General features: G+C 40.6%; 2 protein-coding genes across 6 annotated transcripts in view; both read right to left on the bottom strand.

Moving 5' to 3' along the window:
• otogl (otogelin-like) overlaps positions 1-7,449 on the bottom strand; it is a 29,953-nt gene extending 22,504 nt beyond the window's left edge. The window contains exons 1-15 of the mRNA XM_051952590.1: positions 7,210-7,449; positions 6,735-6,777; positions 6,363-6,408; positions 6,024-6,102; positions 5,822-5,914; positions 4,486-4,640; positions 2,441-2,562; positions 2,029-2,234; positions 1,362-1,486; positions 1,067-1,173; positions 850-956; positions 597-722; positions 399-507; positions 280-326; positions 46-191 (exon numbers count right to left, since the gene is read on the bottom strand). Coding sequence (XP_051808550.1) covers positions 46-191; positions 280-326; positions 399-507; positions 597-722; positions 850-956; positions 1,067-1,173; positions 1,362-1,486; positions 2,029-2,234; positions 2,441-2,562; positions 4,486-4,640; positions 5,822-5,914; positions 6,024-6,102; positions 6,363-6,408; positions 6,735-6,777; positions 7,210-7,282 — 1,584 coding nt within the window. The 5' untranslated portion in view covers positions 7,283-7,449. The remainder of the gene's footprint in view (positions 1-45; positions 192-279; positions 327-398; positions 508-596; positions 723-849; positions 957-1,066; positions 1,174-1,361; positions 1,487-2,028; positions 2,235-2,440; positions 2,563-4,485; positions 4,641-5,821; positions 5,915-6,023; positions 6,103-6,362; positions 6,409-6,734; positions 6,778-7,209) is intronic.
• A 3,000-nt stretch (positions 7,450-10,449) lies between these two features.
• Positions 10,450-15,993, bottom strand: LOC110949722 (synaptotagmin-1-like). 5 transcript variants are annotated; one of them, XM_051952221.1, is made up of 10 exons: positions 15,656-15,993; positions 14,648-14,720; positions 14,143-14,314; positions 12,982-13,166; positions 12,459-12,572; positions 12,139-12,306; positions 11,871-12,038; positions 11,551-11,668; positions 11,036-11,169; positions 10,450-10,951 (listed from the first exon to the last, which is right to left on the bottom strand). In XM_051952221.1, exons 3-10 carry the CDS (start codon positions 14,279-14,281, stop codon positions 10,745-10,747), a joined length of 1,233 nt encoding a protein of 410 aa, XP_051808181.1. In that variant the 5' UTR covers positions 14,282-14,314; positions 14,648-14,720; positions 15,656-15,993; the 3' UTR covers positions 10,450-10,744. The 5 variants fall into 5 exon arrangements, with proteins under 5 accessions (XP_051808181.1, XP_051808180.1, XP_051808179.1 ...); XM_051952220.1 differs by lacking the exon at positions 14,648-14,720 and having other exon boundaries at positions 15,656-15,992; XM_051952219.1 differs by having other exon boundaries at positions 14,143-14,720; positions 15,656-15,992.
• Positions 15,994-16,913: the final 920 nt, after the last annotated feature.

Genomic DNA, 16,913 nt, shown 5'->3' on the forward strand with positions numbered 1-16,913 from the left:
AAGGACATTGCAGAATTGATGAGTGTGCTTGCGTATGTGTTCTACCTCAGCACAGGTGGTATACTGCAGAGTTACGGTGAATCTGCTGCTGCTGCGGCTCTTTGCCAGGACGTACTGACAAGCTCCCGGCTGGAGAAACATCCTGCCGTCAAATGTTGTTACAAACACATCTCCAACCACCGAACACTCCGCTATAAAGAGACAGAGGGAAGGAAGTTTTTGGACCTGAACTCACACCTTCCTCTGTGGTCTCTACATGGTCTTATAGGGGACTCTCACCTGTGCAGTTATTCTCAGTGCAGTTCCACACTCCTCCCATGCACACACTAAAAGAAGACAAGACAAATTAAGTTAGCAGAATGCTGTATGTCCACTATGTCATACAGTTCAGCACTCACCAAATACTGCAGCCCTGTTGAAGCACGTGTCCTTGTACGTATGATGTTCCATGATAAACACAGGGGCACTGAGAAACAGCGATACAAGTCCCGTTCTGCAGGATAAGACCTTCATAGAAAGAGGATAGTTTGAATTAAATTAAAGCAATTAAGCATAATTAACAGAATTTATCGAACGATTACGTTTCGTTTACATACCATCGGGGCAATAGCAGCCATCCAGGCAATGCAGGTTGGTTCCCAGACACTCTTTCTCAAATGTACAGGTGGGCGGACAGCAACTGATACAGTCTCTGTACACAAAACTCTCCTCACAGCCGTCATCTACATGCAAACACAAACACCACACTTTAACAATCAGGCTAAAGAATGAGTATGGAGAGTTTAAACGTCTGCTAGGCAAAGCACACCGTTTTTTCACAGACAATATAGATCTGCAGTGGTAACTTACTACAAGAAGGGAAGCTGTCTCTCCACTCTCTTACTGGATATCCAACATGTGAGCAGGCTCGAGTGTACTCAACCAAGGCTCGACAAAACGTTTCCTCATCATCAGAGCTGAAAAAAAAGAATGAAATTATGCTTGGGACTTGATTTCTATGTAGAAAGTCTCTACTATAACAAAAAGGGAAATGTACTCAATCGTCATTATGCGTGTTTTGACTTACACACAGAGGTCAGAGACACAGCTGGCAACAAAGGGATTTGGATCGATATTTTCATGACATGACAGAAATGGGAAGAAGAGAAGCGCACTGCATTTCTCTATGGCATCCTGCACATATTCACAGCAAAAAAACAGTATAGTGTGAATATACAGAACACAGTGGAAAAACAGGTACACAAAAACTTGAGCAGTTGTCACACAAAGAGTACAAGATCTAATTTGGTGTAGTATGGTAGACCGAATTTAACTTTGTATGTGCTAATACTGGGTAGTAATACTGTTTCTGTGGTTCTTACATCCATATCTGACTCAGAGTGGCAGGGCCCATTGAAGTCAAGATCTACTGAGTGACAGGCTCTCTCATGAGGCAGGTCTACTGCCCAGCTGTTAGCAAACACTGCAGGTTCATCTGTCCGAATGCCTAAAACACAAAGCCAACACAGATGCACACGCATTTATGCATGGAGACCCAGTACATGCACACTGACAAAATGCATAAAAGCACATGCATGAGGCCAGGATGTAGTTAAAAGACTATTCAAACACACACATACATATTTACTTTCTCATTTCAATTCAATTAAAATACAGGTCTAACATTACAGCGTTGTACATGTTGTTGTTGCATTGTGAAAACAAATCCAAAGCAGCTTTACAGTAGGGGTCTTTTTGTTTACACTCTTCCCTCAGCTCATCCTCTCTCTACTGGACAGTCCTCTGTCTAAACAAGCAGGCAAGCACCATAGTTCATGTTACGGGTCATCTGAGGAAAGATCCTTGCTTCTTCCAGCCATTCAAACCCAAACTACCAGCTCTCCCCTATCCTTCAACTCTGGTCTGCCCAGGTCCCACTGCTACTATAATTGGCCAGAATCACTGTTGAGTATATAATAACAATAATTGCAGTGAGTGGGTGCTGAGAGAAGGGATAAGAGGATGAGGGGCCAGTCGGGCCGGTCTTACCGCGAGCGGTGGTGAGGTCATCTCCAGCAATGTGGTTGAAGTTCCCACACAGCCCACATGGGGCACCCTGGTGCTCCTCGCTCATCTTCAGGTAAACACCCGAGCCTCCATCCCAGGCCAGAGAGAAGCCAAAGACACTCTTCACAAGCAGGTAATCGGCCAGTCTCTCAATAAACACACTGCCCACAGTCTGGGGCAAACTTAGCCTGACATTTCACAGAGACAGACACACCAAGAGACAGTCTGGTGAAGTCAGGCCTTTAAAACAAACATGCTCCAAATGCTCTATAGTGATTTTGTAGTGGGTGTGGATGACGTGGTGAGTGACTGAGGTCTTGTTTCACTTTTTTTTTCTTACAGTTAACTCATACTCAGTCTTGTTATTTCTACACCTTTGCAGAAAAACACACACCTGCGACCTCCCTGGTGAACCCGATATCCAGAGATGTGGATCTCCTCCTCGTTTGGGAAGAACAGGCTGAGGGCTCTTGGACATGAATACACACTTCCATCACACACTCTACTGTTGTGAACCTGAGAAGACAAGAAAGATGATCGATAGTGGAGTGCTGATCAGTACTGAAATATGGATATTTTCTTTTTCTGTGATAGGATCGATTCCAATATTAAGAGATTGATATCTAACCTCAGTAAATATGCTACCACCAGTTAGTAACAACTACTTCTCTTTACGTTTGTCATAGTCATATGCAAACTGCATCTCATTAGGTGCAAAGTAAGTCAGACTGAAGTAAGAAGAAAGATGATGCTGGAGTGACACAGACTTCTATCACTGAATCCTTTGGCAGTGGCAAGCAATATCCAGATACAGAGATAAAGCGTAGCTATGGAGATGTTTATCACTAACTGTGGTAAAGTGATTCACATCCATCAGGACCTCAGTTTTTGTGTTGATGTTCAAACAACAGGATTTCCCCGCATTCTTCAAAGCGACAAAATGCCATTTTGTTCAAACTGATATAAATAGATACGCCAGTGAAATAAATGAACAAATGAAACAAATAAATGGCATAACAAACAGCTATATAAAGACCTGGGATGCAATTTTGTACCTCTGCCAGAAATGAGATTTGTCTCCCTAAAGCCATCTCACATAAATTTCATAAAATGTACTCAGGTGTATAGTTATTTACAGCCCATGAAGCTGACAAAGCAGTTTTCCTGCTAATACACTGTAGATTTTATGACATTTATGTAACAATTTTTATTGTAAGTTAAAAACCTTACCTTACTAAATGTGAACCTATGAGTAGCCAGTGATGTTCACTGAAGTCTTATTTGTTGTGAGTAACAGTCAACAGATTTTAAAGTGTAGGCATTTACTCTTTCATACATGTATTGTAGCATTCTTTTTTTTCATTGTAGGTTTCACTGGCATTTATAATTTTTAATTTGAATAACATGGCATGCAATATATAAAAGGAAATCTACATAACCTGTTGATTCCTCTTCTCTCGTAGCTTCTTGAAAGGCTACACGTATAGCTTAGGCTCAATAAAATTTAACATTTAGTGTGGTGTAGGAATTTTCCCTGTGTCTCTGTATTGTTTGGAGATGATTATGCAGAAGCAGCAACACTCACAACTGGGAAATAAAATGAGTCCAGCCTACTTTTTACTTCCCTCTTCTGAACAATAATTTGTGAAAGCTGACTATCAGGGCTTATCACTCATCTCTACCAATGAAAGAGAATCAAAGAAAGGTTCACTGGGGGAAAAGCATGGAAATTTATTAAATAGGGATTAGAAACTATCTGTAATCTGAGCTGGCATTCTAAAAACCACAGTCACCTGTCTGGTAATGATGCCGCCATCAATGGCTGCAAATGGCAAGTGTGGTATGTGAATTGTTGCCATCAAACAATATGCAAAAATAGATGCAAGAGGCAGCAGGATTAAAACACTTCAGGACATTCATTTTGAAAAGAACTTAATCATGAAAAAGAACTATTTACCAAAGGCATTAGTTACTGATGCTATTTTTAGAATTTTAGAAAACAATGGAGGGATTCTGCACAGAGAAAGAGGCTTTTGCTAAAAGGATAAATACTTGTTAGCACATCAGATTTGCTACTTTTAATGAAGTGGTGTGTAGGCAAAAAAGAGAAATCAGTTGTTTAATATGATTTTCAAATGCAATATGAAATAACTAAGACAACTCAAACAGGTTCATGCCTGCTTTTTTCAATTATCAGTTACAAAATCATTCACTTAGGTCAAGAGGAAAATAGTGTGAGCCAATATGTGAATGAAAGTTTATATGAGGTTTATAATAACTGTGTATTGGCATGCAGCCTTGTATAACTCTGTTTCTTGAGGCATTTTGCTTTGTATAAGCAGCCAAATACCACTGAGTATCAGCTTCTTTATGTGACCATGGCAGAGTGGTAAGGAGCTAAACTACTATTTATACATGAAAGCTGAAAACTGGCCTTACCCACACTGTGTACTGTGGTGTTGCTGAATGGCAGTCCTGGGCCAGAATGTAAGAGCAGGTTCCTGGGAAGTAGAAGTAGATTCCATCGAATGTTTCGTAGTGGTGCTGACCCCATGACCTGCAGATCCCGTCTCTATCCTGGCCCTGGTTAGGTACTGAGAGAGGGAAAAATGGGCAATTCACTCAGACAAGATTCTTGTGATGATGAAGTGGCTCAATTTCATGTGATGACACAAGTAAATTCCAGCAGAAATTGACACTTAACTAAAACGGAGAGAGCAAGTCATGCATCCAATCTCTTTTATCATTCTCCTGTCTTTCATCATCTTCGATTTCACTGAACTTATCAGTGGAAAATGAACACCAGAATTTTCTAAAAGCCCTTTGTTATAGGAAATCCCCACAGCTGGCTTTGCCAAGATGCTGTCTCAGACTCTTCCCAAAAACTGAGGGGGTGGGGGGTGGTGACAGTGAGTCACATCTTGTAATCTTATTAGTGAATGTCTTGTCATGCTGATAATATTAATTCCACTTTACATATCTTAATCACAAGACATCACTGTTTCAGTTAACTAAATTTCCCAGTCTTATTTAATATTTCTAGAATCAACTTTTGGTGGCATCAGCTTTGGTGCCCTAGTTCCTAAAAACTATGTTACAGCTATGAAGTTTGATTATATTTCTTGGAAAAGGCTTTCAATTTTTTAAGAATCACATACTCTGCATCTTTTCAATAGCCTATTTCGGGATTTCATTTCAAGCCTAATTTCAGTCGCAGATCTTTATACAACAATATAGTTTCAAACATGTGTGTCAACACCAAATTAGTTCATTGAAATGAAAAATGTCTTTACAATCATTGTGACCTCAGATCTCCTGATATACAGTATAAGGAGCCTGTTCAGAATATAGAAACCAGAAACTCCATCACTCAGCCCTTACTCTATTACTTTAGTTCAAGTGACTTTATATCTGCTTCTCTAGGGAGTAAACTCGATGTCTATGTGAATGTAGGCGTGGGCTGAATGGAGATGGAGGGTGGTGGATTTGTATCAGCGAAGAGAGATAGAGAGAGAAAGAGAGAGAGAGAGATTCTGGGGAAATCTGATAATTAATGTTGGAGTGTGTGCAGGTAATTAACGTTTGCTGAATGATTGGAGAGTCTCATACATGCTCTCATTCTTGTATAACTGAGTGTGTAACTGTATTCTGTTACAAAAAAAACCTTATTGTTATTAAACATCGGAAAGCAGCTGGTCTGTTGCATACCAGGAATGGTGCATGTGTGGCTGAGATGAATCTGAGCTGACACAAAATGAAGACGTGTGTTACTCACTGATCTGGCAGCGGTCTCCCAGTGCCTGGAACTGAGCACAGTCACACACACCGCCCTCCTGACACCAGCCTCCATTGAGGCATCCGCAATATTCTGGGAAAGACACGAACAAAGTCAAGTTCTCTCATCCTAATCGAGCTGGGTAATTAGTTTTAAGTTTCTTTAAATGCATTTGGAGTCACTTCACAGGCAGTGTGTTTACCTGAAGAGGCATCTCTGGCTGTGTAGTTGTGCAAAATGCTGCGTGACAGAGCACCTTCCGACAGCAATGGTCTGTATGTCTTGGAAAACAATAAACAATAGACACTTAGAGGAGTTCCTTCAGTTATTTTCAAGCTCTAACAGCTTTACTGACACAGTGCAGTTACCATCGGTGTACCTGTCGCTGTAACTTAAAAGTTGCGTCAGGTTGAGTGGGAGAAAGTGTATGTGTTAGTGAGTGTGTCTCATTCTTTACAAAGATAGCTTTGTGCCGGTTAGGGTGTTGTGCGCATGTGGGTGCCCTGACCTCCTCTGGTTCTCTTAGGTGTAGTGTACAAACCTCCTCCCCGAGGAGATCCCGTTTCCTCCGAAGTGCATTAGCCCTTCTGCACACACACAAACATGCACATTAGTGGGAAGAAACAGTCAGAGGGGAGACTTAAGTGCACTTTACACCACTTGAATTCAGACTCCGCACTACACTTTACTGAACCGTCACACGCACCATTGCAAGTACGCACACACTCACAGACTGTCTAAGTCACACACACTAGACTGAAACAGCAAGAGTCAAAGCATTTATCATGATCATCCTATGACCTGGGATGATAATGACCTGTGAAAAATCACAGGGATTACTTCTGACACTGCATTATTTAGTATTAATATTAATAACAGAGTATCTGCCCAATTCTTTCTTTCATTTATTTACCTCTGTAGTCTTCCTTCCGCCACTGAAAGTCGGCTCTGAGCTCCTACATGCAAAGTTATACAAATAGCATTAAAGTTCTTAACCTATCAAACAGATATGTTGTGCACATGCAATTTAAAATCATCTATAATTAAAGGTAGATCCACAGGTGGCAAGTCTAAATCACTTTCACAATGTACATCTGTAGTTATATGTCATGTTAGGACAGAAGGATATGAAAAGACAAGCTGGGAGAACAGTTTTACACAATGCTATTTGCAAAAGTGATTTATGTTTGCCAGATTATATTGATAAAGGGCAAGTGGGGTGAATCCAGTATTTACAGAACTTGTACTACTTCAAGGATGTTGTGGCTCAGTTATATAAGAAATCACCACTTATCTCTATGTCATTACGGTTTCCATTCAAATCTGTGTGGCAAACTTTATTACAAGACTACAGAAGCACTCTGGATGGGTAAAACGGTCTGACTCACCCTCAAGTAACAGCAAGTGGGAGACTGAAAACGACATAAGAAGAAATCGTTTCACTGTCCACTTTAAGTTCATCTCAGAGTCCGAAAGGAAGTCCCGCCGAAACGTTAACGGTGCATCTCAGCTGTCCCGAGAGGAAAGGGTTTAGGATGTTTGGTAGCACCGGGGACGATGCCTGGTCGGTACCTGTAAGACCTACCTGGACGCGACAGCCCCCCTGAGCGGATGACGAGTAGCCTACACCTGTGTGGGCAGGTAAGCTGCTCTGCTCTCTGTCACATCCTCAGCGTACAGTTGGCAGGCTGGGGCTTTCACCTCCGTGTGTCTTCGTGGGAACCCGCAGGTCTGTCGCTTCATCCATTTCACCTCAAAACTCAAAATTCTGGCTTCTCACATGACATTGGGAGGACATTTTTAACGGATGCACACAAGCAGAAGCGAACTTTGAAGCTACTGAGCTAAAGTGCTGGAAATATAATTCCATTCTCACGCCAGTCACCTGAACCAGTTAAAACGAACCTAGTTTTATGCCAAAAAGGAAAAAATAACAATATGCTAACTTTTAGTTAATGTTAATGTTAGCTAATTTAAAGTTAGCCTGGCGAAATATTTATGCAATAAATATATGTATTACATAACGTTAAGTCACCCAGCTAATTAAACTTAAGTCACAGATACAATTTGGAGATAATTTTGTCAGATATTTTTATTTTCCGACGACTTAAAGTGGCTAAACATGACCGGTGTAGTTAACGCTAGCTAAGGTACTTAAGCTACTTGTTTATCTTTGTATACTTAGTAATTAAGGTAATGATATTTAGTAATTAGTTTAAAATTCACCTAAAGTGTTGATAAACAGAAATGACCTGGCATGCTGTATTTTTGTATTTATGTAAAGTAAAGGAAAAGCATAAATTAAATATCAAGTCGTGAGTTGATAAGGTTGGAGAGACAGCAGGTCCGATGTGTGGCACTGGCAGCGAGCAGTGACACTTTTTGTGGCACCGCTGCGGTGCCACAAAAAGTGTCACTGCACAGTGGCATTAACCGTGGCACCGCGGCGGTGCCACAAAAAGTGTCACTGCTAGCTGCCAGTGCCACAAATCGGTCTTGCCCCTACTGGACAGTTGAGAGAAGAGGATGCAGCAGACAGGGTTAGATGGAGGCAATTGATTCGCTGTGGCGACCCCTGAAGGGAAAAGCCGAAAGGAAAAGAAGAAGAAGATGCAGTGGTGGAAAAAAAGTTTTCGGTCACCCTTAAAATTTTACACATAATCTCAAAAAGTGTCACGAAATATTTGTGGAAAAAATCTTTTTTGTGTTTTGAAAAGTGTGACTGCATTAGACAGACACAAACAAATACAAGTTATATATTTTTTGTTTATTGTTTACAAGAAAAACTAACAAAACTAAATTCTTAACAGCTTCAATATGTCAGTTCTCAACATCATTGGTACCAAAGTCAACAAATAACAGAGAATGTGTTCAAAACTGAACAAAAAAATAAATAAACCATCACATCATCAAATTTACATTTAGTAGTCCTGCCATTAACATGCAGTAGAGCTCTAATCCTGGCTGGCATGTTCCCCATGAGCCTTTCACACTGTTGAGAGGTAATGTTGTCCAATTCTTCTTGAATTACTGCATTTAATTCTTCTAAATTCTTTGGTTTACTCTTTGAAACAGACCTTTTGATAATCCACCACAGATTTTCAATGAGGCTCATGTCTGATGATTGAGCTGGCCAGACATGGATACTGTGCTCCAACAGCCACGTTCTGCTGATCCTGGATGTGTGGCAAGTGGCATTGTCTTGTTGAAACATCCAATTTTGACCTCGACGGAACATAGCGCGTGCAGAAGGAAGCATGTGGGTTTGGAGAATGATGCAATACTTTGCAGAGTTCAATGTGCCATCACAGACAGTGAGATGACCAACACCAGCAGCACTCATGCATCCCCAAACCTTGATAATGCCTCCACTGTTGCTGAAACTCCTGTGATGTAATTCTGTGGTTGTCCCTGCACATGCGGATCAGGATGCAGTAATTTCTGGCTGAAGAAACCCTTGGACGCCCTCATCAGGGTTTGTCTTCCAAGCTGTTGGTTCATCTGTATATCTACAGAGTGTTTCCTGCTGCTGAAGGACTGCATCTGCATTTCCTGGCTATCTGGCCCCAGCTGTTCCCTTCCTGACTGAGAATCTGGATCTTCAGTCGTGTTTCCTGCGTTAGGTTCCTTGTTTTAGTCATTTTTGTCTCTGAAGAACTTTCAAATGTGCTGGCTTTGTACAGACACAAAGTATAGCAGTTAAAATTGTGTATTTTAATAAAAAGCACGACCTTCATTAGTGGGTCATTGCTACCAGAATGAGCCAATACTCAGTCTGTGAGCATGATGTTCTGATTTCTGTGGTCTTGCCGTACATTTCACATATGTATTGATTATGAAGAGGCAGAGGAAAATGTTGTGAAGTGTGCTGACATGTACCGCCTCCCAATAAACTGGGAAAAATGGGTGATGCATTACTGCTCATTTCCCAAGTAGGATTAATTTCAAAACATTGTTGCACACCATTTGAAACGTATCACATTGGACACCACTTAAAGAGAAAAACATATTTTTTTTCACAAAGGCTATTTTGTCAGGTGTAAAAAACAAAATTGAAACCGATGAAATGCATTTAGTTGCCTCAGTGTTAAGGTCCTATTATGATGCTTGCTTTTATCACTAAAACAAGCCATTGTTATGCCGATAGTAACAAGTTTTTTCTATTATGGCAAGTCAGCTTTGACAAAGGACTATTTCATAATTCTCAAGACAGATAAACATTCTCACTGAGATCCAGGCCTGTTCTCTACACTCTATGGCTTTAATGATGCAGGGAAACCAGTCTGTAAATTATCATGCTGAGTCATAATCTTGGCTTTTCTCTCATGCATGGGCTGCATTCCAGCACCATAATTAGTGCACTGCCTTGACTTCTATAAATATTATTTTTGTTGTAAAATGTTGCAGTGAGATAAAATGGAAATGTAATGTACAAACTTTATTTTCAGTGGAATTTACAACATCTAATTATTTAAGTGATTATGAAAGTAGACACCAAATGCTATTGCAGCCATGTGAGGAACTCTTTTTCATTTTAGTGCTTAGGATTGTCTCCCCCTGCAGGTTAGTTGTGTTTACATCAGTGCAACGTGCATATTGAACAGTACAGAACAGATGACTCTCATAAGTTAAAAAAAAGTGTAATTTGGTTTAATAGCACTGTACATAGTGATACATCTTTGTTTAAAATAACAGCTAAAGTAGAAGCAGGAGCAGGGAGTTACTGAGGGAAGAAAGCTTACAGTCTGTAGTAGTGACTTCGATCGTGTCAAGGGTGAAGCAGAGTATCACTGGGTACATTTACTCAGTTAAGTAGCTTAACGTTTTTTTTTTTTTTTTTAAGGGGAATTAGGGGAGAAGAAGGAACATAAATTGGAAGTAGCTGAGGTAAATGCTAGGTTCCATTGCCAGCGGGTCACCGTTTTACTTCTTGTTGGAAATTAGAGCATTGACTTCATCCTCTGACTTGAGGCTATGCCACTGGGCGATTGGCCGTCGAGGGTTAGCCAGCATGTCTGACCAATGGCGTTGCTCAGTTCCAGTGCTGTTACCACCCAGCAGCACCTTCCCGATGGCATCATTCTTCCCAATCTTATCATAGTCCAGAACAGTCACTGCTACCTGCACTTTCTGCAAATGAAACACACAAAAAATAATTCGTAAAGATTGTGTCCACATCCACTCATATGTATGTGCATGTACAAATATATGTACCTCTATTTGTTCACATGGTACTTCAAAGCTGAAAGATTCATTATAGTAAGGGTTCAAAGTGTTTTTCTTTATCGTTGTTTTCTTCTTCTTGAGTCTTTTCCCATTCTGCATTAAGTGGATCTTCACGTAAGGGTCTGGTAGCGAGAACAGAGAGGTTTTATGTCAGAGCAGCAGACCAACAGCCTGGCACCGATGCAATAACTCCATCAAGGAAACACAGCATCTTTTGTAGAAGTTCCCAATTTACCTTAAATAGAACCTGCTTGAAATTGGACTCACCACTTAAAAGGTAATTAGAACACTTTAATGATAAACGAGAGCTAACAAATCTGGGGTATTAAGTTGCATCTAGTGATATTACAGCACACACTGAAACATATTTCTGTTTTATATTTAGGTGTTTAAAATGATCAAACAATTTTACTAGACTGGTACAAAAGTTGTCTATACTAAAAATTCTCTGGCACTTTAGTAAGAGGGAAATGACAAGGAGTTTATATTGCTGCTTGACTTACCTGATAATCCACCAACATCCATTTTCTTCAGGTTTTTGGCCTCCAGAATCACCACCGTCAGCTTCCCTGCGGTAGGCACATACCTCAGCGACAAGCATATGTCTCCAAGTCGCTCGCTCTGATGCACAGAAAGAAATAATGGAAAGAATGTCTAATATCTTGAATCATGAATCTTGAATCAAGAAATGGTCTGAAGAGACAGAGGTTCCTAGTTTTGACATAAAGTAAACACGTTGTGGAAAGAAACTCATTTAAAAGAGGAACTGTTTTGGAAACTCTTTAAGTTCGACTCCTTTCCTTCTCTGTCAGTTTGCTCACACCTCCTCCTTCTCTGCCTTCTGCAGATCCCTCCACTCCTGCATAGACTGGCTGAAGTCCACACTGCTCATCGGTATCTTGACAGCTCCGATGGCATCGTGCTTTGAGAAACGATCAAAGTCGTACACAGTCATCACCAGTGTCTTCCCGCCCAGCTCAGTGTATGCTACCTGCACAAATCAGACACAATAATTTGCAACTTGTCATGCCCAGATAATGACCCAAGTGTGGATAAATAACTATATTTGCATTTATATTTGTTGAATTTACCTTAAAAGTAAAAGTCTCATTGAAGTTTGGTTCCAGAGTCTTCCTATGAACTTTGGTTTCAAACTTTTTCTTTTTGTCCGGTAGCAGATAGAGTTTAACGTAGGGGTCAGAACTGCCTCCCACATCCATCGCAGGAAGCTCTGCAGCTTGCAGAATGCCGACCACCAGCTAAGATGTGACAGCAGAAGGAATGTAATGGAGAGAAAATTGAATCTGGCTAATTGACAGGAAAAAGAGAGAAGTATTAAAATGTGACATTTTAGAGTTGGCAGATGGTGGTGGGGGAAAAAAGCACGTCATACTGAATCCCAGCAGCTCACCGTATTATCTGTGAAGTTGTAATCTAATGTGAAATGTAGTCTGCCCAGCTTCTCATCCTCCTTGGGTTCATTATCTGACAGATCTGTTTCTTTGTTAGGTTGGTCTTTCAGGGGCTGTGCACACACATGGACACATATCACATGCAAATTTATAAAACTGTTTCTCAAGTAACCAGCCTCACAAATTGTGACCGGCTATTTGTGTTGTGTTACTACATTACATTGTGTAGCATCACACAAGCAGACACTTTTAAAGATCATTTTATAGCCTAAAGTTTATTTATTGTTTATAAGGGGGCAGGAAAATGTCATATTGACCGTTTGTATGAGTGTGACTGCACCGTCCGAAACAGCTTATTTCACACCTCAACTTTTACTACAACATAAGGGATGCGCCAGACCTCCATTAGTCTTAACATGTCCTGACAGCTTTACTAGTCCTGGGTGACCCGGATGTCAGGACCATGATACATTGCAAGGACAATGCGTCTGCAGCAGGAGTCTGTGTGTGTGTGTAGCTTACCTCATTGTAACCTCCATCCATTTCAGTGTCAAAACCTCCCTTGCTCTTCTCTTTTTCCTTTTTCTTGTCCTTTTCTTTTTCTTTGTCCTTGTCCTTTTTCAAGCACTTTTTCCACACACATACAGCACACGACAGCACCACGCACAAGCTCACGATACAAAGTGCAGCAACAGCCCATGACGGCACTGCAAACCCACAAAACACATTGATGATACAAAGATATATTAAACACACTTCTAGTCAGCCACTTGAACTCACTGTTCCTAATGTTATCCCTGAATTTCCTCTCAGCTAGCTTTAGTTGGGAAAAAAATCTTTTTGTCTACTATCTGATTCATACATACAGTACAAAGAGTGAACAAAATATGAAGTACACTGAGAAATGCAATGCAGTCCAAGCCAGTACTGCATTTTTGTCAGAAATATTGTCATGTTTTGTGGTGATGGTGTAGTACTGATTGCAGTATGCTACAAGTTGTTGTCATGTGTCCATCTCCTGTGTATTCTGCTTGTTCTAAAGTGTCATTTAAGCAATGTATGATGATGATTGACGATGTCAAGGGACATATTCAAGTCCAAGATGGCATTTTTTATGACTTGCAGTTTTGATTTACCAATATATTATACATGCACGAAACAATGTGCAACACTGGCCGATGTGAACTACAGCCAAAAATGAAAACAATGGAAAGGAATGTTTCCACACAAGGGTAAACAAGGAGATAATGTACTTGTAACCATCTTGTAAACAATTTTGAATGTGGCTTCGTATTTGTGCCATTAGTGCTTATGTTTGTACTGTTCTAAGCATTGTGACCCTTCCCCATTCATGAACAGATTCCTGAAAACAAGACACTCCCAGCAGCTACAAACTTCAGCCAACTTCAAATCTTTAAATATTTCAACTTTCAAACATCTTGACAGTGTGTGAGTTGCTGCTTTATTCATATTCATTAAACAGGACAGAGCAGTCTTCCAGTTATTCCACAGATTCCTATGCATAGTATGAAAGAAAATTTAGCTCCCTCACATGTTCGAAACTTTCATGATTATACCTATTCACCTTCCTGTACCTATTCTACTTATCTAGTGGCTATTGTGGTTGGTTATGTGCCCCAAATCAGTGTCAAGATTGGGTATAAACATTAAGTTCTAACTCACTGTGGATGTGGCGTAGTTCATTTATGAACTTGTTGGGATTCTGGCCTCCAGATTGTTTTTTGCCTGGGGTGGCTGTTGCACTTGGCAAGTTAGTGGGGATAGATGAGGTGCTCGGAGCAGCTCGACGGATCCCAGTCATCGTTGCAGGAGTGACACTGGTTTCTGAATTTAACTGGCAACAAAGCAGAAATGCAGAAAATGATAGCTCAGCCATTAAAATAATCACAACATTTGCAATATATCGAACATTACACCTCAACAAAGCAGACAACATAGTTACTGCTGTAAATGCAAAAGATAAATTCGAAGTCCCATCCAAGCAAACCACATAAACACTCAAACACGCCAAAGCAGAGTTTTCATAAATGCTATCGATCAGACATTTGAAGCAATAATATGCTTATAGATTCTGAATGACCACCAGTGTCAAATGACTTCTCCTGTTTCTGCTGGCCTGGCAGTAACTCTTGAACACAGGATATGAAAGCTGCTGCATCTGCCAAACCTGCTGACAGTGAGGTGTGGGGTGAGGCGGGGGTTGAGGCGTCACGCGTGGACCTCTGCTGTTCCACACTGAGCTGCCAGAGGTGAGAATCATATGCCAAGGTCAAGTTTAGTGCAGGCAAAGAAATTTAATGAGAGGAAAGTGCCAAAAATTTGTCTCCAAAGTGTGAAAATGTTTTGGTATGTTATTTTCTATTCTGCAGACATTTCAGGTATTGAGTATCTGGGGGCTGAATCAGCAGATAAGGATCATACACCCAAGCAGACACTGATCTCAGTTTATGTCTGCATTTTCCACATTACACACCAGTTTGGTCTGAAAAGATAGGCTCAAACAGAAACCACCGCTGGTGCGCTAACAGCTGCAGGAGCAAACAGAAGCAGTGATGCCAAACAGCATATCTAATATGGACAGTGCTCAGATATTGATGCTCTTTATGTGTATTTTAAGCATGATTTTAGATTCTGATGTGCTTGTGAGAATGTTAGATAGATAGACTGCAGTGGTGATAATGACGTGAATAATGCACCTGATCTAACAACACTGCATACATCACATTTGCAGTATACATCATAGTACATACATAGTATTCTGTATGTCATGTACTGTCATTGTGAGATGAAGGCTTTACACCTCTAAAATGCCAGGTTTAACACATTATTACAAAAAACAGCCTTGTTTTCAGCTTGACATTGGAATCTGTCACCTTTTTTTACACCTGCTTGATATTTTATTTGTGTGAAAATAAAATTACTGAAACAGGAATTACAAATAGATAAATTAATCACAGTCATAGTGTTGATTTTACTGAAGTCTATATCCTGTAAACAATAAAATGACCTGCTCAGATTTGATTGATATTTTGGTAATCCGATGTGCGTTCTTGAATTTTTACACTGTTAATTTTCACACACTTTAGATATTTTCAGCACAATGTAGATATAAATACATTAAAGCTGTTTTGAATGATGAAGCAAAGAGAAAAAATATTAGGAACGAGAAACATACCTGTATTCACACGTCCCAGCAGCAGTATTCAGACTCACATGTACTCCTTTTCTTTACAGAGAAGTGGAGGAGGAGGAGAAAAGCTGACAGACCCAAAGAGGCGGAGAGAAACAGTGAGGTAAGGTAGGTATCAGCACGTTGCCCTTTTGTTTTTGTGCCCCACCAGCTTTTAGACATCAGGAAGACCAGTGCAGGTGTGTGAGAGCTGGATGGAGAGAGAGCGCGAGAGAGGGTGGGACCCGATAAGGTTGGGGTTGGTATAGGTGAAGCTGCAACCCAGTCATCTTGTCTCGCTACCCTGTTTGTGTGCGTGTTATGTGTTGGGGTGAATGTGTTCTTTTTTTTGTCCATTCATGTCTCGCGGGAGCGTCGGTCCTTCTTCCTCACGCCCCACCTCTTGTGACCTCTGTCCCATCCCTACAGGTCACCCTCACTGGGCCGCTGATGCATATTCATTAGCGAGGTGACATGGCTTTTTAAAGGCTCGTTAGCATACTGAGAGTTCAGCAATAGAGGGCATTTACATTCAGAGTGGACAGCTCTGTATGTGTGTGTGTTTGTGTGCTTGCATCTGTGCATCTGGCAGGAGCTGCAGAACTGTCTCATATTGTCTATGTATAGATGATGTTGCCTGATTTAGAAACTTAGGATGTGGTTTCTGCAGCAACACACAGATCAAGTTCCGGCCCCGCCTAGTTCACCTTGAGGTTCCACAGATACTGTACAGAAGGAGGGATGAGACAGAGGGAAAGAGAGGGGTTGGGGGGGATGGGTGAGGAAGACGGCGCTTGACATAACCTCTGCTCGTGATGTATAGAAATATGCATTCTGCATACTTTGTTTTGTTATGTCAAACATTTTACTAGTTATTTTAACTTATAAATGGGGTATCTCTTTATTTTTTGACAGCCTGAACTCAGATGAGGATGTGGAATATCTGCAAACAGAACCACAGTAAAGGAGATGGAATGAAAGAAACAGATTTTCATTTGCATTACATTTACATTACATTTTGACTTAGGAAACAAACAAGTAAGACATGAACAAGTAATAGTAATGTTGACGCTGGCTTTTGCAATAAGGTGCGATGGTCAGCCAGCAAAATAGCACCATAACTCTGAAAAACTGAAGCCACTAACTAAATCTTATTGATCCTTATCTTAATTATTCACATCTTGCTTTACAGTGACATATCATCCTGTTAAAGGCCTACTGTGCACCAAGTTTTTTTTACACCTACCAGCACTGCGTCATAGAT

Source organism: Acanthochromis polyacanthus, chromosome 8 (genome assembly GCF_021347895.1).
Source record: "Acanthochromis polyacanthus isolate Apoly-LR-REF ecotype Palm Island chromosome 8, KAUST_Apoly_ChrSc, whole genome shotgun sequence".
Lineage (NCBI taxonomy): Eukaryota > Metazoa > Chordata > Actinopteri > Pomacentridae > Acanthochromis > Acanthochromis polyacanthus.